Source organism: Papaver somniferum, chromosome 1 (genome assembly GCF_003573695.1).
Source record: "Papaver somniferum cultivar HN1 chromosome 1, ASM357369v1, whole genome shotgun sequence".
Classification (NCBI taxonomy): Eukaryota; Viridiplantae; Streptophyta; class Magnoliopsida; order Ranunculales; family Papaveraceae; genus Papaver; species Papaver somniferum.
This window is the reverse complement of record NC_039358.1, coordinates 203,289,543-203,311,421: the sequence shown is the minus strand read 5'-3', so window position 1 is coordinate 203,311,421 and position 21,879 is coordinate 203,289,543. Positions and strand designations below refer to the sequence as shown.

Sequence of the window (21,879 nt, the reverse complement as noted above, 5' to 3'; positions counted from 1 at the left end):
GTGATAAGAGTGTAAAGTGTATCTACACATGTGTAAAGAAAGATCTGAAGTCATGACTACTAATCACCAAGAGATAGTTTCTCAGGCTACGAACTGAGGTCGAAATCTAGCTAGCTGTCCGGACTTTACGAGAATTGTGAATGAGTTGGAGGTATTTCACAATTTCTCGCGTTGTACATCAATGGCATACACCCTCCTTGCTTATTACAACGAAACAACAAAAGATGACTATTTACATGACTCTTATTTACATTGACAAATCTCTTTTTATTTTTGGAACAAGAGATGATGGAATTGATAAATACTTGATTTTTTTTTTTTTTTTTTTTTTTTTTTTTTTTTTTTTTTTTTTTTTTTTTTTTTTTTTTTTTTTTTTTTTTTTTTTTTTTTTTTTTTTTTTTTTTTTTTTTTTTTTTTTTTTTTTTTTTTTTTTTTTTAGAACAAGGAAACACTTTTGATACAAATACAACAGGAAATAAAAATTACATGACACTTTGCAAGAGGTAGCCCTTTTTGATGCACCCAGTTAAATTCGATGGTTGTCTTTCTTAATGTAACCTCCACCTTCTATCCCAACCAACCAAAGAACAAGCTAGTCAAGTTTCGTTCAGTATTCTAAAGTGATTGGCAATCGTAACTTCCTATCAAACACCTTGAAGATCGAGGCCATACATGTATTGGTAGATCGTGCGCGTGCAAATTTCTTATCACTATGTGAATTGTGCTAGAATCAGGGTGCCTAAATATCTAGACTAAGACTCCTAATAAAAATACATATTTGCACAAGAGTCAACATTTCAAGGTAAATGAGCTCCATTTTTATGATTTTTTCATTTTTTAATTTTTTTAATTTTGATTTTTCAATTTTTTTTTGGAATTTTTCAATTTTTTCAAAAAGAAGAAGGAGTTCGTTTTCAATTATAGCATATTATCGTGGTATCTACTCTATACCCCCAAACCTAAACTAAACATTGTCCTCAATGTTTCAAAATATGGAAAGAATTAAAATGCAACATATGGAAAGGGACATGCTGAGTAGAGTAAAAGGAGAGAGAATACCCGATTTCGGCGAAAGCAGAATTAAAACTCCGTTATTCAAGGCAAAAATCCAACATATTTCAGAGTCACAATGGATGAGCACAAAATATATACAAAAGGAATTTTAACATTATCTACAAGAAATTTGGTTTTTTTTTTTTTAATGGGATTGGACTTTTTGGGAAAAATTTGGTTTTGTCGGGAGACATTTGGAAAACTTTGGTTTTTATGGGAGAAATTTTTGGTTTTTGAAATTGGGAGCAAAAGAAAATTTTGTTTTTTTTTTTTTTTTTTTTTAACAAAGAAAATAAAATTTGGTTTTTGAATGGGAGCAAGCCCACTGTGCAAGCCTCTAATGAAATGGAAGGAAGCAGCCCACAATCGGTTATCAGCTGGGTTTAAACCCAGAATACAAAATACAAGTCCAATGGAAGAATTTAAACAAGCCCACACAAAATAAATACAAGCCCACAAATTAAACAACAAGCCCAAAAATAAATTATTACAAACCCAACAGAAAATAAGAGAAGCCCAAAAATTGGCTTTAATATTACATGCCCACAATTAAAAATTGGAAGCCCACAATTCGGGTTCTCTTAAATGGGTTACCTTTTAAGCACAGCCCAGCTGCTCTGATATTGTTGCAAAAACCCAGTTGGGTTTTGGTTCTTTTCCTTGGTGGCGTCCCAGCAGAGAAAAACAGGTTCAGAACAGCAGGTCCAACAGCAAATGAAGTGAAGCAGATGCAGATGCAAATGCTATGCAATGAAATGCAAAAATAGCTAATAAAACAAAAAGAAAAACACAGCACCAATCCCCGGCAGCGGCGCCAAAAACTTGTTAGGCTTGTAAAAGATATTATATTTAAATGCAAAACATTCCCCGGCAGCGGCGCCAAAAACTTGGTAGGCTTTGAAAAGGTGTATAAAAATTATCCCCGGCAGCGGCGCCAAAAACTTGGTGGGCCCGGAGATGTGTATAATTGAAGCGATAAAAACGGGGGCCTACAGTAATACCGCAAGTGCACGGTCGTCATTTGTAGCTCGTGCAAGTACGGGTCGATCCACAGAGATCGGGTGTGTTTTGGAGTGTTCTAGCTAATTGGGTTCCTAAATTGCTATTGGGGTATGAAGCCTTTTTGGCTTCAATTGGGCTTAATGGGTTTGTTTCAATAAAATGAACTGAGTTTGGGCTCAGTTAGTCTTTGAAGTGCAAATGGGCTTTGGGCCTTTGATTGAGCTTTGGGCTCAATTTCACCCTAACAGTGAAGTGATCTTTCACTGTAATTTGGCTTTGGGCCCTCTGGAATGAAATGTATTGGGCTTGGCTAATGAACTAGGCCTTTGGGCTTCACTGAATTGAACTTGGGCTTAGTTGGCTTGGAGAGGCAGCAGCAGTAGCAAGACTGCACAGCAGCTGCACAAGCAGTGCAAGTAGCAGCAGCAGCCTAAGCAATGAAAGCAGCTACAGCAGGGCAAAACAAGGCAATGAAAGGCAAAGCAGGGCAAATAGTATGATGCAGCAGCAGCACAAGTGCTGCACAACAGGGGAATTCAAAGCAGCAAGGCAATGCAGTGAAAGAAAGAAAGCAGCAGCAACAGGGTTGCAGCAGCAGCTGCAGCTGCACAAGCAGTGCACAGCAGCACAAGGCCAAGAGAAGAAAGCAGAGCTGGCAGTGAAGCAAAAACAAATGAAGAAAAACAATGCAGCAGTGCAAGGCAAGTGAGAAAGAAAAGATGGCAGTGAACAAAACAGTGAAGACAGTAAAGAAAAAACAAGCAGAGAACAATGCAAGAACTAAACAAAGCAAATACTAGACATCAAAGAAAAATGATAAAACAAACCAAGGCCTAAGGCCAAGGGCAGGAATGATGGTGAAACTGAAATGGAGCAAAACTAAGGCATTCTTCTAGAGTGGGAAGAGAACTAGCTTGCTCATTGTCACTAGTGAGCACTAGTTTCTCCCCACTACTCAATCAACTCAGTGCAACCTAAGCATACACAAGGAATGGCAAGAAAATCAGCTTGCTATGAGCACTGATTTCTTCCATTGCACAATCAGCACAACGCTTCTAAGATATCTAGCCTAGCATTTCATCAAATGTGACAGCAAATTAAACACAACAATGAACATGTAACTGACAGTGAGCAACAACAAACATGAACACAACTAACTGAACTAACAATGAACATTTAACAGAAACACTAACAGGATACAACATAACAGGACACAAGTAACATGAACATGAAACTGAACTAACAATGAACATTTAACAGAACAGCAAATTGAACTAAAAAGGAACAACATTAACAGACATGAACTGAAATTAACATGTGAACTGAAATTAACAGGACATGAAAGTCCTGGATGTCGGCTAATCCAAACATACATAACAATTAACACAAACATTAACAATAAACACAAACATAACAATTAACAGGACATGAAAGTCCTGGATGCTGGCTATTCCAAGCATACATAACAATTAACACAAACATTAACAATAAACACAAACATAACAATTAACAGGACATGAAAGTCCTGGATGCTGGCTATTCCAAGCATGGTTTCTACAACACACCCACAGTCTATTTATACCCCCAATTACATCATTAGGGTTTTCCCCAATTTTCACCCAAAAATCCCCAAACTGACAGAGCTAGGGTTGGTGATTACTCACCTAATTTGATGTAGCCACATCAAATTGAGCTCGACCCATTACTCTACTTGTCCTTCTATACCTCTCCATGCCTTCAATTGCTTCTCTAGCACACGTTAATCCATCAATCCATAACCTAGGGTTTAGGTTAGGTAATGAGTTGATGGGATAAAGGGCTAGAATGATGGGGGAAGGTGTTCAATCACGTGTAGGATGATGACGGAGGTGGTATGGTGGTGTTTGGTGGCGGTGTGGTGGTGGCAGTGGAGGTGAAGAAGATGGTGGCAGGACATGGTGTCTCTGCAGAGGGGGTGAGGTCGATGGAGAGGAAGGAGGAGATGTTTGGTTGAGGTTAAATGGTTCGGTTGCTAGGGTGTTAGGCGAGTGTATCGAGTTTGATGTTTCGTGAGATGGGACGCGAGATGCGAAGCTGGTAGGTGGATCGGATGGTGATGTGAAGTGAAGCTTGTAGCGACCGTCAGATTATATGATACAACAAAATCAACGATTCCAGATGGAGTTAGGTGTTGTAGTGTTAGGCGGAGATATCAAACTTTGATGCACAGCAAGGGAGCGACCGTTGGATTCAACTACCATCTAATCTGAAGGCTTGGAATTTCAGCGTTGTGGTGCTTGGCAGAGACTTCAGATTTTGATGCTCTATGCAGGAGCGACCGTCGGATGCTTCTGAGAACTGATCTGATGGCTGAGAACGGAGGCGCTTTTGTGTGTAGAAAATGAGGTTGTGCGCACCATTCTTCGCGGCTTCCTTGCGTAATTTCTCCCGGCTTTTCACTACTTTTCTGCTCTTTTCGCTCCGCGACTCATCCAAACTTTATTTATTACCTAAAAATGCAAAATTAGTTAATAAAAATATTTATTCTTGAAAACAATGAAAATACAGAATATGGGATAAAATGTAGAATTAATGCACAAAAGATGAGTTAAAATGCCAACAGAAAGGGATAAATATATACAATATTTGGCACTCATCAACTACTAGCTTCATATAATTCAGAAAACACGAGTTTTCTAAGTATCTCTAGATGTTTGACTACTTGCTTCATATAATTCAGAAAACGAGAGTTTTCTAAATATCTCTAGCCCATATCTCTCGTCAAAGGGTGTTATTCGGTAATACATGTCTAGTAGATCACACGGGCGAGCATTCAAATATTTTTCCTGCATTCATTCGTGAAGATACTCCTAATTATTGAAAAACAATTATGAACGTTTTTTTTTATAAAAATTATATTATTAGATATGTACATGTTGATGGGAATGTCATGTGATGGAGATTTACTTCCACTTAACCAATCAAAAAAGAACTCAAAACAAAAATGGAAATAGCGACTTCAATTATACTATGTTGGTGAAGAAGGAAACCCAAACCACACAAGAGTAAAATCCCGCATAATAAGGGTGTTTATGTTGAAGAGTTTTTTAAAGCGCGTTATTCTGAAAATGAAAAAAAATAAGCGAACAGGAAATATTTTCTCCCTGAACATTTCAGTAAGCTGGAATGAGGGTTTTTGTTATATGTAGTAGGACATTACAAATGCTAGCTCAGTGAGATGACTTGGTTTTCTCGAACTGTTGGAAGATTTAAAGATAGCACCAATATTTATATGGCTGAGGGTCTGCAATTTTAGTCGAAATGTACATAAGCCTCGGTTACTGCTAGGGCTCCAAACCAAGCTTGAACAATTTTTGGGAGTATTGGAGGTAAAAAACACAATTCATTTCCATATTTATTTATGTTTATTTTGCTTTTATAAATGTTAATGTACTAAAACGTGTTGGTGTTACTATTTTCAGTATTGCAGGTATACATACTTCCGTGTTGGTGAACCTTATCTTCGCAATAAAAGCAATATTTTTCTAGTCATATAGAAGTACGAAACATGTAATTGGTTTCCACGTAAGATTCATGAGGGTCAAAACATTTCCCATATTCAGAGGGTTCAATAACTGTGTAGAACAAACCTTAACATTATTGCCATGTCATATGAAACATTTGAAGAGTATCAAAATATAGAATCATAGAGGAAGCTACAACTAAACATAACATAATCCTATTTCTGGAAAATGTGTTTAATACTTTGGCAAAAGACACCTTCTTCGGCTACACAAGAAAGAAAAACAAAAGACGTCAACCCCCTTTCAAGTGGATAAATATCATGATGATTGGTTAGATTTTTAAGGAATGTGGGAAGAGTTGATCTAGGTATACCTCGCGATGAAACTATTTAACTTGATTGATTTAAGAAGGTCTTCTATCCTAATTATATATCCATGCAACCACAAATTTTGGTGGGACCAATATGCCAGCTTTAGGTAGGTTTTCACTCAATGATGATTTTCTTCATTCCAAACCTCCACCACTAATCCTTACCACCTTTTTGTATCCCAATAGCCAAAAAGTTTCAGCGTTAGCTATACCAACATTTTCTTGGGGTTTTTATATCTCCCCAAAGAGATACTATTATAGTTTCAATTACTTCTCAAAGTATCGATCAGGCTGATCCATATTGGGGGTACAAGCTACACCTGAGCAATATCATGGTAGGTTCAATGAGTATTATCTAGTACAAAGATTACATGCATTCCACTTGTAAGAGATTAACCAATTAAGGGATAACATGATGTTTGAAACTATTCTAGGTTCTTCCACTCATTGTGGTGCAGGTTCCACTCTTGGTGGTGGAGGTTTTCCTTTTGGCGGTGAAGGTTCAACTTTTTGTGATGAAGGGCCAACCCATGGAAGTCAAAGAAGTCTTAAAGTCGTGAAAGTCATCGCTCTACCTCAAATATTGTGCAAGAGACTAAACTAGCACCCGATGAATATGGAGGCACTGACATGGAAACAAATTAGGTACAAAATCTTGATGGTGGCTTGAATATTGAAGCAGCTTGGTAATGTACTATTTCTATCCTAATTGCCTCAACTATATCAATATTTTACCCACTTAGGTTACTTTTCATGGTTATGGAGATGATTCTTTTGATTTTACTCACCTAGTACTGAGATTCAAACCGATCAGTTTTATGTTTTGTTAAATGACACTCTTAATCAAAGAACGGCGGGATGGATCTTTAATGGTCGGGGAAATTTGTAGTTTACATTTGTAATTGTTATTGCTTTATTAATGAAAAATATATTAGAATGAACGTTCATCATTAAATTTCAATTAACACTACCATTTAATTATAGAAGACGGATATTGGTATCATAAGATCAAGTGGTGTAGTCTAAGCTGCTAGCGGTAAAAAAGACATTTAACTTGAACCCGAAAATTACATTTTATTCAAATAAATAACAATTTCATTAAAATAAAAGTAAAGTAACTATAACTATAACATCTTTCATCGATTTCTTTAACTTGTTGTGCATTCATTATTTCAACATCCTCCGTAGGAATTTTGTGCTTGTCCACATAGTTGAAAAAAAATTCAACAGAAATACGAATTTTTTGAAGTTTCTTGTTCACGATCTCTCGGTTAGCTAATCTTTATTTTTCAGCTAAACCTTGGAAACTCTTTGAAGCAAAAAGAAAGACATTTCTCATGCTTGGATACAACTTAAGAAGTTACTTTTCAACTTTAGAAAAAGTTCAAAGTTTGTTTTGGAACATAATTTCAGAATAACTTCAAAAAGAAAAAAGTTCACATTTTTGTGAAGCAAATAATTTTTTCTTTTGCTTTTTGGGATTAACTTCTAGTGAAGAAGAAGAACTTCTATATTTTATGAGACTTTGTGACTTAGGTTTTCCTTCTTAATATAGTGTGTCCACCTAAACCACGGGTTATAACTGATATAGACACCCACTTAGAGCAGTTCCAATGGAATGAACAAATCAAATTTCTCCCACTATGGACTCAGCAAACATGAAAAACGAATGGGCAAACCAACAATTTTGTTGCTTTGTTGCGTGAGATGGAAGAACAGACGCGCGCTTGATGGAACGTCGGGGGGTTGAGGCACACTCGCTGGCGTGTGAGCTAGAAACGTTGGCGTATGTCTCAAACTTGCCAGCTTTTCCATCACACGCCAGCGTCTCTGGTGAAACCTCCCGCGTTTTACCCAAAACCGCCAACTGCTACTTCCACTCTCCATATCCAACGACTTTTATTTTTTTTTGTTTCCCTATAAATTCGGTTCATCTCCAAACTTAAAACTCACACCTTCTTCATCTCAACCTCAAATTTCATAGTTTCACACCATCTCAATACTCATTTTTATTTTATTTCAAACACAACTATTCATATCAACTCAATCTACCAGAAAAAATCTCATCTCTATAAATTTCATTGCTAACAAATATGACATCCCATCGCAACGATCACAACAACAAACACAACAAGATACACAAAAATTCGTGGTGTTAAGTATACGACGGATGAAGACGAGTCAATTTGTAGGAATTATGTATTATAAACATTAGATCAAATCAATGGTATCTATAAAGAAAAAAAACTTTTTATGAAAAGATTTTACAAAAATTTTGTGAAGAAACCGGTAACATCAATAGACGTGAGTTGAAGGGTGGTCTCATCGTTTTCACACAATTTCAGCATCTGTTAGTGAATATGTAGATTTGATCATTCAAATGTGACGCAACAGAAAAAGTGGTGAAGGCAACCCAGAAGTGGAACGAAGATGTCGGAATGAGTGGCAAAAATCCTACAAAACGAGTTTCCAACACGAAACTTGTTTCACCATTTTGAGAGTGCTTAACAAGTTTAATCCATACTTGCTGGAAGGTAATCAAGTGCCTGCAAGATCACCGTATGGTCCAATCTCGCAGGATTTTCAGAATGGTAGGCCTGGTTCCTCACCTGAAGGAACCGAATCTCCATATACCAGGTCTCCAAGTAGCAGGAACAACACAACTCTAATATAGACGTTAACACCAACGTCAAGAGAAGAAGGGGGGGGGTCAGAAAGCTGGAAAAGCAGCGAGAGACGCATCCCAACAAGCATTAGAAGGAGGTTCAAACGAGTCCAACTATGGTGAGCACAAGGAATTCGAGTTGAAGATAGAAGCAGATAGAGCCAGGGACCGTGGAATGGCTATAAAGCAACAACGAAAAAGTTTTCTTTCGCGAGAACAATACTACAAGGAGTGTAAGCTAAACAAGCTAATCTCGTTGAACGCTTCAACAATGAATGCACAACAACTTGTTTTATGGACTAAGGAAATGGATATGGCGGAACAACAACAAGTCCCTCAACAAACTGGACAGTACGAGAATGTGGAAGAAGACGAAGAGATGATGCCTCGGAAGAAAACGAAGATGAATATACTCTTGATAACTGATTTTAATTCTTGTTAGTAGTTAAGTTTAATTTAAATGTAATCGTTTAGTTAAAATTACTTTTAGTATAATTTACTTAATTTTAATTTTAAGTATAGTCGTATAGTTAAAAACAAACAACTTTAAATTAAATAACACATTAATTAAAATAAACAACACTAAATTGAAAAATAAGATTTGCCTTAGCCTCGCCACCGCGCATCGTCTGTTGCTCCTTTTTAATCTCAAAGGTGCTTAGTTAGGTCTTGTCTTAGTTGTCTATAGATTTCCCGGTTTTGGAGTCTGTCAGTGGTAAGTTTATATTCTCTTGTCGGACGCCCATGTTGCACCACAAGATTCGACCTTAAGTCTTCATCTGGAAAACTATTCCAGGTTGGGTCGCGTATGGTTTCTTATATGACCATGTTATGCAGAATAATACAAGTCAACATAATTTTGTTCATTTCTTGAAGATCATAAAAGCATGCAGGCCCATCTATGATGTCAAACTTCCTTTTCAATATGCCAAAAGCGCGTTCAATATCATTTCTGTATTCTATTTGTTGGGTGTTAAAGTACTTCATATCCTTCGAAGTCATCGATCCAAAACCTACCTGACTATAAGTTTGAACCATAATTGACCATTTTGGATAGATTCCGTCTGCTAGATAATAAGCCTGAGTGTACTGATGACCGTTGATGGTGAAATTACAGTGCGACGCGATCCCATTCTTAAGATCTCCAAACAATGATGACTTATACAAAACGTTGAGATCGTTATTTGAACCCGTGAGTCCAAAAAGAACATGCCAAAACCAACAATCGTAAGTAGCTGAAGCTTCCAAAATTACATTTGGTTTTGGATAATGACCCTTATATTGGCCTTCCCATTCAATCGGACACGCATGCCACGTCCAGTGCATGCAGTCAAGACTACCTAGCATTCTTGGAAAACCCCTCGCGGTGTTTTCTGCAGTTATTCTTTGAACATTTTCCTGAGTAGGCTTTCTTAAAAAGGATGGACCAAAATGCTCGACTATTGTTTCACAAAACAATTTGAGATACCTAAAGGCGGTTGTTTTTCCAATACAGATGTAATCATCCATGGAATCCGCTGGTACCCTGTAACATAGTATACCTGCAATGACCTTTTGTTCGGGACTAAAGCCTTGTACATGTCGTGCATCATACTTCTATTTAAACAAAGGTTGTACTTGACAAAGCTCGACAATAATCCTTTGCGTCAAGTTGCGGCCTATGCGGAATCGTTGCTGAAAATCCTCATCGGAATAGACATAATCATGATTAATATAATCACGCATCATCTTGTCGTGGTAAAAATGTTGATCTCGCCACGTCCATCTTCTAGTTGTAATTTCATATGGCTCTAAAAGCTTTGGTATTGCAACACAAAATTTCGCCTTCTTCTATCTTGAATTGCATCTTCATCCATTTGATGCAAAAACTCCATACACATTTCTTCCTCTTCTTCTACAACATTTCATCAATTTCTTCCTCAGAAGAACCAAAAATCAGGATTCATGGTTGAAAATCGAAAGCAATTGAAATTAATAAAAGATTGATCAGATGAAAGATTGTTGTGAATTTGTGAGATCAAACTCGAGCTGTATCTATGGAGGTAGAAACTAGCCGTTCCGGTGACTGTTTAAAAGTAAATCGTTGGCGGTCTTATTTCAAACACCAGCGGTTCTCCTAGGCACGCCAGCGATTATCCTTCAAACACCAGCAGCAACACTTCGTCCTGGCGCTTGACGGTGAACCGCCCACTTCTTTTCCATAGTGTGAAGCCATGTTTGACCATCCACCTGGCTCAACGAAAATTTGGTTTTGTACATTACCATAGGAATTTCCCTTATAAGCTAAATACTAGTACTAACTATAATTAAATACTAGTACTAATTCTAACCACTAGTGTGATTTGGGAAGATTTTTGTAGCCAGAATTGGAGCTATGTGAAGCTGATTTACAGCCCCACGAACTCAAAATAATCTTATCAGTCATGTGTACGTCTACTTGGAATCTCAGTCAATATCATGAGAATGTGCCCGGATCTGGATTTCTGTATCATTATTATACTCCTATTATTATCACAACTTGTTTTTTTATTTGTCTTACTAATCAATCACAAGCTACTTATTACGACTAGTCTTCATCATGACACAAGAGTTAGAAGAAGAAGACTTGTTCTTAATTTCTGCACTCCTGAATCCATTTCTAGATTTTTCATTTCCTCCATCCCCCTGGGAATTTACTAAGCTCTCCACCTAACTCCTTGGTCTGTCAAGCAGCTGATAAATGTTCAAACTTACAGCACAAAAGAAAAATCAGAAAAATGAAGGATGAAGGATGATGATTCATAGAGCTGCTTATTGGGCTATGATTACTTGAAATCATACTTGGATCTCCTTTGATCTTCTTCATTCTTGCACAATCTCAAGATAAAAAGGTCAGTATTTCTCATCTCTGTACCTGAAATTTGATCAAATCTTCAATCAAAGTTGACTTTTTTTTTTTGATTGAGTTCTTCAAAAATCTTATTATGTCAAGAATCATGGACCCATTTTCTGTAACTTCGAAATCCTTGCATAATCTTATTGATTGAGAATTTTTGGGTTTTGATTTTGATGCATTTGAATCCTTAAGAAATGCTTGTTTTGTGGATCTAATCAAGAATCATGAACACCAATTCTTTCTGATGTTATTGCTGTTTAAAGGGTCTAATTGTAGCTAAATGCTGTAAAAGTGTAGAATCTTTAGATTAAGTTACTGTTCTTTTTATAGATTGTTAGATGATGAGCAAATCAAGATAAAAGTTTAGCCTTTTGGGGTTTTATCCTAATCCAGCAGAAATAAGTGTATATGAGGTGTGAGAATAGATAAAAGAAAATGTGAGGTCCCAAGTAAGATTAGCCTTTGTGCCAACATAGGGCTGTAACTGCCAAGCTTGTCATAGTCAGAAACAATGGCATATTTCTGACACTAATCCTAATCTTAATTGCAGATGAGCAAGAGGGAGGAGATGAACTTGGCCGAAACCAGACATGTCGATTGCTAATCATTTTACTCAAAGAATTCGCCTTAAAATGGCTGCTGGACGATGCTCCAGGCCCCGGTTAAGGCGAGCGCCTCCCACAAAGTTTCTCTTTATTCTCTTCCTTCTAATTATTACACCCATTTGTGTGCTCACAATCTATACTCATGGCCAAAACATTTCTTACTTCTTTCGCCCGCTTTGGGACAACCCGCCTCCTTCGTTCACCCATATGCCTCATTACTATGCTGAGGATGTGTCAATAAACCAGCTCTGCAAGCTCCATGGTTGGTCAATTCGTTCCAAACCTCGTCGTATCTTTGATGCTATAATCTTTAGTCATGAACTTGACTTGTTGGAACTGAGATGGAAAGAACTCTACCCGTATGTCACTAAATTCATCATTCTTGAATCTAATACTACTTTCACTGGAATTCCTAAACCTCTCTTCTTTGCTGAAAATTTAGATAGATTTAAATTCGCAAGGAAAAAGATGGCGCATAGTGTTTTCATGGGTCCGAAAGCTGTTCCTGGGGTTCGAGAAGACCCATTTGTGTTAGAATCTGCACAACGTGGAGCTATGAATTATTTGTTGCAGAATGCAGGGATTTCTGACGGTGATCTACTTATAATGGCGGATACAGATGAGATTCCAAGTGCACACACCATGAAACTATTGCAATGGTGTGATGGTATACCACCTGTAATGCACCTGGAATTGAAGCACTTCATGTACTCATTCGAGTTCCCTGTTGATTTCAGCAGTTGGCGTGCCACAGCTCATGTATACGGACCAGGAACACATTACCGTCATTCACGTCAGGCAGACGTTATACTCTCAGATGCAGGTTGGCATTGTAGTTTCTGTTTTAGACGAATCTCAGAATTTGTTTTTAAGATGACTGCATACAGTCATGCAGACCGTGTAAGGCGGTCGGATTTTCTTGATTTTGATAGAATTCAGAAGATTATTTGTCAAGGAAATGATTTGTTTGATATGTTACCAGAAGAATATACTTTTCATGAATTGATTAAGAAGATGGGTTCTATTCCTAAGTCGAATTCGGCTGTTCATCTTCCTGGTTACCTTTTGAATAATGCAGATAAGTTTAGATTTCTTTTACCAGGTGGTTGTTTACGGCAGCCCGAGTGATAATTCATCACTGAACGCATATTTGATTCAAGTTTATTTCCTCAACATTTGAGGTAAAAGTTTCATTTGTATTCCTGTTTCTTTGTGTACATAACAATTTGATTATTTGGAAAGAAATCAGAAAAATGTGAAATTATTTCTGCAAGCATGAAAATTTTGTCTTCTGGATTCTTAAGCTTTTGCTAAATTCTGAGAGATTTGCTGTGAACCATCAAAGGAGCTATGTTGTGAGAGGCGCTAGGCGAGGCCCCAAGCCCTTTGCCTCGCCTAGGCGCTCCTAAGATGCCTAAAGCGACCGGAAAAATAAAATAAGGATAGTAGGTCACGTTTTTTTGCGCCTTGTGGCACTTTATTAACTAGGTGCCCCTGCACGCGCCGTGCGCCTAGCTCGCTAACTGTACAAACTGATATCATTTGGCATCCAACTTAAAATGAATTAAAAGCTCTAAAAGAAATGAGAAAGAAATTAGATTCAGAACTGCAGCAATCCATTTTCATTCCCAGGCCAACACCAATTTATAAAAATTACCACAACTCCCCGCCTAATGCACCGTGCAAATGATGTTTTACAGAACCTATTATTATCTGAATACACCCAGTGAATGATTCACACACGAAAATCCTCCATCAACAATCAAATTAACCCCACTGATATACCTAGACTCGTCGCTTCCCAAGTAAAGAACAGCATCAGCTACATCATTGACAGTTAACTCCACCCCTTTCAAATTAGCATTCTTACCCACAAAAGCGCGGAATCCATCAAATGCTTCCTCTGTCCTCTCTTCTGCTGGCAAATGCGCCAAGGCCAAATTCGTAGCTACTGCATAAGGAGACACACAATTAACGCGTATCCCATGTCCACCGAGCTCGGCTGCAACATTCTTAGTTATCCCCACGACAGCGTGCTTGGACCCAGTATATGCATGTGGACCTACACCTGCAACATTACTTGCAATACTACATAGAGAAACAATTGAACCCTTGGCCCTGGGGATCATTGCGCGTGCCGCATGCTTCATTCCAATGAAGACACCCTTAACATTCACATCAAAAACCTTTTCAAATTCTGCCAAATCCACTTTGCGAATATCACAAGCAGGAGTACCCGTTATTCCTGCATTGTTGACCATAATATCGAGTGCCCCGAATTTGGCAACTGTGAAATCAATAGCTTCAGATATCTGGTCCTCAATTGTGACATTCCCATTGAAGAAACATACATTATCTTCAGCCCCAAGAGATTGGGATAGGTGATTGCCAAGCTGGTCTTGAACATCGACAATGCATACTTTTGCACCGTGTTGGTGGAAGAGGCGGACAATTGCCTCACCTATGCCTGAAGCACCTCCAGTTACTATCGCCACCTTCCCCAATAACCTGACAAAATTACCCACATCTCAATTTTTCTGATTATGCACTAATTCAGCAGTTTGTCAACAAATGAGTGCGGGACATTGTTAAATTACCTTTGTTGAGGAAGAGATGATGGTGGTGAATTCGTTGGAGCAGTAGTAGTAGTAGAAGAAGACATGAATGCTGCACACTTTTGACCTGATTTTTTATCTTCTGTAGTTAAAGTCCTCCAAGCCAGAAGAAGACATGAATGAGTTACTAGTACTTGGGTACAGTGGTGAAGCCAGGACTAAACGTAAGAGAGACCAAAACCAAATATTCCCATTGTGCAACGGACAATAGATAGAAAATCAAGTTTATGAGTTTTGCAGAGAGGGACAAGTGCCACCGTTTGCCGGTACTTAGCTCCACACCACATTATTATATACAAAAGCAATGTTTGGAAAGGTGTAAAAAAAAAAAAAAAAAAAAACGTCCGTAAATAAGAGTAACAGTCAATTGCCCCCACTCTAATAGTCATACCCCCCCGACAAGGTCACTTTCATGGTGACGGCCAAAAAAACAGTTACACATAAGTAACGGTAACGGCTAAGGCAGGTGTAGCTGCCCCCACCACCACCAAACACAAGGCCCGAGACACTAGTTGACTGGCACTAGACCAGATGAATCTTTTTCTTCGTTTCTGTGGAAAGCAAAGTAAAGTAGAAAAGAAATAGAAAAACCAGATCGAAATTTAATTTAATTTAATTTAATTTATGGTCTGCCTGAGATCAAAAACAAGGGAACTTCTTGTGATCAGTCACAAAGTTGTGAAATTGAATTTCTGTAATCGCAATAAATCAATAGAAACAATAATACTGACACAGTGGTGAAATGAATTAATTGGAAATTTAATGAAAGAAATTAATCATGAAATAGTATCACCAACCTTAAGATGATATATATGTGTACTGACTGACGGATGTTGTCTCCAAATCTCAAGTTTAATCAAGTGTCTTATGTTGTAGTAGTAGTCCTGATAAAAACTGAGAAGTTGATTGATGAATAGAAGAAAACAAATTAGATAGATAGAGATTGAATCATCAGTGAGAAAGACAGATGAAGAAGAAGAAAATCAGATCATTTATTATTACCTGTAATAACTGAAACTACAAGTCCAATCTAGGAGTTGGAGCAGATATTTAGAGTCAAAACAAGTCTCTGCTGATTCTCTGTGTCTGGTGATGGTTTATGTTGTTGTTGAGATTGTGAGCGGGTGATGAGTGTCTTTCCTTCCGGTTGTTAGGAGTGTCTTTGTTTGTGTTGGGGGTCCTTGCTTTTTTTTGTTGGTCGGTTCCATATATTGTGTGTTTCTCATCATGGTCGGTATGGTTTGTTCCTTGCACATGTCTTGTGATGTAACTAGGAAATTCCATAACATGTTTTTTGTTTCTCTTCAATCAGATAATGTTTGCTGCGGTGAGTTACTATTATTATTATTATTATTATTATACCATCAGAAAGACAATAAATGATGCCAAGTCCCGCCACCACCACCACTTATAGTGGATCACAGCAGCTGGGTCTGTATAATAATAAATACACCCAGGAACAGAGAAAGAGCTTCTTTGTACTTTCTTTCGGTGGAGAGATTCTGATTTCGTTATCTTTACCAACACTTTTGAAAGAAAGATTTATGGCCGTGCAAACAATCCATCCTTGCTAGGATCTTTTTCACTGAATGGGCAACACTCACATTTGGTTCAGTGAAGATTTTATTGCTGGAACTTTAAATCTGTCTCAAAGTCGAGGGCTTCATCAATTATGGAGACACTGGTAATAATATATGGTATGACAGTAACCTAAAATCTGCCACTGTGTTTAAATTTTACCTTGTGACTGGATATACGCCTTAAAAGCTTTCGGCCTCTGCAAGTTTTTTAGTTAAAATGAAATAACACAAGTACTGCAACAAGTAACAACAGACTATTGCATTCAGAACAAGTAAATGATTTCCACATAAACCTAAGACCTCGAAATCTATATTACAAAACCAAAACCCGGGCAATCCAGCCTCTGAATTCTACAAGAGGTATACTACCTCCAAACATTTCTAACATGATCATATCATTTCAATTCTATAAAAAATCAATATTTGTAACAAACTACACTGCTTTTAGCTTTTCCTATATGGACACTAGTAAACTAACCTATAGCTTTTTACTCGGGCCGCAGACAACCTCCAGGGAGAAAGAACTTGAACTTATCAGCATTCTTCAACAAGTAAGCAGGGAGGTGAACAGCAGAAGCCGACTTTGGAATTGAACCCATCTTCTTAATCAACTCCTTGAAGCTGTACTCTTCTGGTAACATGTCGAACAGATCATTCCCCTGGCAGATAATCTTCTGAATTCTCGAATAGTTAAGGAAGTCTTGTTTCCGCACGCGATCTGCATGACTATACCCAGTCATCTTGAATACAAAATCTTGAAGCCTGCGAAAGCAAAAACTGCAGTGCCAACCTGCGTCAGAGAGAATGTAATCTGACTGGCGAGAATGACGGTAACGTGTTCTAGGCTCGTATACATGAGCTGTAGCACGCCAACTGCTGAAATCCACTGGGAACTCAAAGGAATACATGAAGTGTTTAAGTTGCAGGTGCATCACCGGCGGTATACCATCACACCATTGTAACAGTTTTACTGTGTTGGGGCTTGGAATTTCATCTGTATCCGACATTATAAGAATGTCATCAATAGAGATCCCTGAATGCCGTATTAATCTGTTCATGGCTACACGTTGCTCGGATTCTAGAACAAATGGATCTTCATAAACCCCACGAGCGGCTCTTCGACCAGAGAAGACATTGTGAACGATCTTTTCCCCAGCAAACTCGAACCTCTCAAGGTTTTGGGTAAAGAATAGAGGTTTTGGAATTCCAGTGAAGGTGGTGTTTGACTCAAGAATGATGAATTTAGTGATGTAAGGGTCGAGTTCGTGCCATCTCAGTTCTAATAAATCAAGCTCATGACTGAAGATTACAGCATCAAAGATTCGACGAGGTTCAGAACGAAGAGACCAGCCATGGAGGGTGCAGAGCTGGGACATTGACACGTTCTCAGCATAGTAATGAGGGATATGGTTGAAAGGGGCTGGAGCAACATCCCAAAGTGGCCGGAAAAAGTATGAAATCTTCTGTCCGTGAGTAAAGATTGTGATGACACAGACAGGGATAAGTAGAAAAAGGACTAGAATCAAGAGAGACTTAGAGGGAGGCCGTCTTGATGTGAAGCGGGGAGTTCGACCAGCCATGTGACAGAACTCTTATGGAATGTGAATGATCACAAACAAAATCCACCCGCATCTTTTGTTCCATGGGCCATGTTAGCCTCGATCATCTGCAGAGATTCATAAAGGTTTCAATGATGCAATAAAAATATGGAATATATGGATATCAATCAATACAACCAACTAACCACAAGCAAAAAAACACCCAATTCACAGTGCTCAAAGAAAAACACAATTACTTAAATGCTTAGAATTAACTTACAACTCCCTTTTGAACCTCTAACAACTCCCTAGTAGCAGATGTTCTTATAACCATGAAAAGGGTGAACATTCTTGGATTCTATCATTCCCAAACAAGAAATGCACCCAAACACAACTAGGAACCAATCATAAGCGAAGACTTCAATTTCCTTGATAATTACTTAATCCTTAGCTTACACTGAACACATCTTCAATTACATAAACATAAGCGAACCATAACCGGGACCCTAATCTCATTCAGCATCAAGAAAGCTTGAATTGAAGCTGAATTAACACTACCCCTCGCAATAAAACTAATCAACTTCAAGATTCATGCAACCAAACTATCTCCAAGACAAACACAATAGCCATGGGCACTCAGGAAAATCGAAAATAGAAACAAATTAATCCAATTCAAGCTCAAATTTGGAAACAAAATCATAACATTTTTTAAAAATCCGTATAAGATTGTTAATTAAGAACAAACCCATGTTGTAATCTGATTAATTACCACCAATCTCATCATACTTAATAATCAACATTTGAAAATGATAATAACAAGAATAATAAAGATCCAAACATTTTCAAGAACCACTTAAAATCAATAAGAAAGAAAAGATTCCACCACTAACCTTAAAACCTGAAACATGGGTCTTGTTGGATTGAATAATAGCTTCAGATTCATCTCCTAATTTCCTCAAATGATGACGATGATGAAATAAAGAAGGCTTTCTTGACTCAGCCACGAAATAGAGAGAAAAACAGAGGATTTTGTTTATCTGAAATCTTAGAAGAAATGAAGGAAAAAGGAGGTAATGATGTTATTCTTTCTTTCTTTCTTTCTTTCAAGTCTAGGTCTGGGTTGGGTTTGGTATTCTTCTACTTTTTAGTTGAGGGTTCCATGAATAAAAAAGCTTGACTTTGTTTTGGAAAGAAGAAAAACAGAATTTTGTGTTCCACCCAAAGTGATCTGAATTCCATATGGGTTTTGCTTTATTTAATGAATCAAGCACATTTACAACCGTCAGATGGAATGATTGCGGATCTCGAAACAAAGTTGCTGAATTTAGGTTGTCTTTATTTATCTGCACCAGATAAAACCAAACTACTTGCATTAATGTTAGGGGATTTTAATAAAGTGCCACACTTCCAATTTGCAGTTTAAGAAAATGCCACCGTTTTTTTCAGAGTTTATTTAATGCCACACGTTTGACCTTTTCCATCCAAAAAAATTGTTGCCATCAGTTAGTGCATAGGTGGCATTTATCCAGCTTAGTAAAAGACATATACACCCTCAAATCTGTCACCAACTCATCAAACCCATTCCTTATTTTGAACAGTGTAAGTCATTGCCGGTCTGAGTTGGCTGGTTGGATCGGTCATCGTGCTAACCAGAATAAGCCATCGCTGGTACCGAGTTGATTCAACATAACAAAGATTAGATCGAGTTTCAGCTGTTTTCTGCGCTTTTCTCAGGCAAATTTCAGCCATTTTCCCTGCAAATTCCTAACATTCATCTATACTTCCATCGCTGCTTCATTCTTTTCAGTTCTCTAACATCCAATAAACTTATCGTGTCCCTGCAATGATTCAATCTAACACAAACACATTCAATTTCTATCTTGAGCCCTAAATTCTTCTCTGCAACCATAACTCAAACTCAAACACATTCACAGCACAATCATCTCACAACACTACTAGGACCATGCCTATGAATCACTACCTCAACTCAAGACCCCTCTTTATCACAGACCCATTCATTCCATGGCAGTGAGCTTAATGTCCATTCGATCAGTCAACAACAACAGGAGCTTCAAATTTGTCTTTCCTTCTGTTAAATCTCAATTCCACCAGTGCTTCCATCTGCATAGACAACACCAACAACATACATTCAAACCCTAAATTCTAAACTGTAATCATGGCTTCATGTCATAACCACCATACTCATCTTATCCATCTCAATTCACTGTCAATAGATATGTCCATAAATTCAACAACAAAACTGCATAACTTAAACAAAATTCATAGAGAAAAACAATTACCTCAAACTCATTTACTCAAGCACCAGCCAGTTCATCCCAGATAACTTCATAATTCATCTGAGTTCCAAATACAAACTCTAACTATTGAACTTAAGCTAGTCTCCAACCGTAACTCTCAATCCAGATCAAACCCACGTCCAATTAATCATCTAAACCCTCAATTCAGTTCATCCATCAACATCAGTTCTTAACCAACCCTAATTCAATTCCCAAATATTCTATTCTCTCAATCAAACTCAATTCATCCATCAAAATCTTCCAATCTATTCAACCCATCCTTTAATTCCTTCTTAGTCACCCTTAATTGAATCTCGAAATTCATTTCAGGAACCCTAATTTCTTCACAATTTCATTAACATCTCAATTCTTCTTCAAGACAATACTACAACTTCAATTTAGCAATAACCCTTTGATCTTCATCTGTTAACATCCCGTTTAGCTTATCAATTCCAAATAAACTCAACATCAAACTCTAACCTTCACAGAAACACTTCGCTTCAACTCAATCGTGGATTCTAACCAAACCCAACTATGAAATCATCAGCACCACACTCGGTTGATTGGTTTCACTAATTTTCTGCAAGGTTTTCTCAACAGAGATTTCATCTCTGGAACGCCGGAGAAAAAGAAGAAGGAGAAGGAAGAGAAGAAAGGAAAGAGAAAGAGAATTCAAGTGTAGTTAGGTAATGTTGCTTCTTGTGACTGATTCAAATCGACCTAATAGTGTGAGTCATTGTCGAGTTTGGACCAACACGAATTCAAGGGTAGTTAGGTAATGTTGACAAGTTGTATTGACTTTTTCAATGATTATAGACCGAGTTAGTGGGCCCTGACGGAATATCTAACGGTTGTGGCATTTAATAAACTCTGAAAAAAACGGTGGCATTTTCTTGAATCGGGATTTGCAAGTGTGGCAGTTTGTTAAAAATCCCTTAATGTTATCAACTGCCCACACTCCCCCACTCACCTTATTTGCACCTGACGTGGATTGCACTTTGATGTGCTCGGAGTCTGACTCAGACCCGGTTTCTTCCCTGATTTTGGATTTGATCTCGAAATCTGAATCAGACTCGGCGTCTGACTTGGGACAAGTCCACTCCCCTTATATGCACCTGACCTGACGTTGATTCCACTTTACTTATACGTTTAGATCTGACTCGTGTTGGCTCATTCCGAGTCAGATATCAAATCGGTTTTCAATTTATGGTTTTCATTCTCTTTATGCGTCACTTGGCTCCACACCTGGGAAGCACGAACACTGATACGGGACACGGACACCACACAGACATAGGGACCGGCAAAAATCCAAAATCATCAGGACAATGACACGTCTTCTATGTATACATTAATAAAATGGTTTTTATATACTAAGATCACAGTGATATAGTATATCAAATATATTAATCACGCAAATACATGAAAAAAACTCAATTTTATGCCGTTAGGTTAGTTCACATATAAAAAAATTAACTATTATACTGATGTCCTTGACACACCAGGTTACCAAACTACTAAAATGGAGTATAAATTTTTACACGTGTGTCGTGTCGGTATCCCACGCGCGTCATATGGATCCGACAAAAATGACTTTGTAAATCTCTCGTACTATATTATCTAGCTAATATATGATCTTTTTTATCAGAAAAAAAAAAAAAAACAAACTTCCTAACCTAATAAGGTAATCTTATGATTTTCCTTTTTTTGGTGTGACTCAACTGATTCGTATGGATCAGACGTATTTAATATGATAATGAGTTAGATTCAACCCGTATC

General features: G+C 37.7%; 3 protein-coding genes across 4 annotated transcripts; 1 reads left to right on the top strand and 2 right to left on the bottom strand.

The window, feature by feature from the left end:
* The first annotated feature begins 11,013 nt into the window (after positions 1-11,013).
* On the top strand, positions 11,014-13,355 carry LOC113312637 (beta-1,4-mannosyl-glycoprotein 4-beta-N-acetylglucosaminyltransferase-like). Its single transcript, XM_026561376.1, has 2 exons — positions 11,014-11,463; positions 12,019-13,355. Exon 2 carries the CDS (start codon positions 12,059-12,061, stop codon positions 13,199-13,201), a length of 1,143 nt encoding a protein of 380 aa, XP_026417161.1. The 5' UTR covers positions 11,014-11,463; positions 12,019-12,058; the 3' UTR covers positions 13,202-13,355.
* A 312-nt stretch (positions 13,356-13,667) lies between these two features.
* On the bottom strand, positions 13,668-15,996 carry LOC113312628 (zerumbone synthase-like). Of its 2 annotated transcripts, none has more exons than XM_026561372.1 (4): positions 15,691-15,996; positions 15,486-15,582; positions 14,671-14,784; positions 13,668-14,581 (listed from the first exon to the last, which is right to left on the bottom strand). In XM_026561372.1, exons 3-4 carry the CDS (start codon positions 14,733-14,735, stop codon positions 13,783-13,785), a joined length of 864 nt encoding a protein of 287 aa, XP_026417157.1. In that variant the 5' UTR covers positions 14,736-14,784; positions 15,486-15,582; positions 15,691-15,996; the 3' UTR covers positions 13,668-13,782. The 2 variants fall into 2 exon arrangements, with proteins under 2 accessions (XP_026417157.1, XP_026417153.1); XM_026561368.1 differs by having other exon boundaries at positions 14,671-14,770; positions 15,691-15,995.
* A 507-nt stretch (positions 15,997-16,503) lies between these two features.
* Positions 16,504-19,015, bottom strand: LOC113312623 (beta-1,4-mannosyl-glycoprotein 4-beta-N-acetylglucosaminyltransferase-like). The gene is made up of 2 exons (XM_026561362.1): positions 18,697-19,015; positions 16,504-17,934 (listed from the first exon to the last, which is right to left on the bottom strand). The coding sequence occupies exon 2, from the start codon at positions 17,846-17,848 to the stop codon at positions 16,757-16,759; it is 1,092 nt and encodes a 363-aa protein (XP_026417147.1). The 5' UTR covers positions 17,849-17,934; positions 18,697-19,015; the 3' UTR covers positions 16,504-16,756.
* Positions 19,016-21,879: the final 2,864 nt, after the last annotated feature.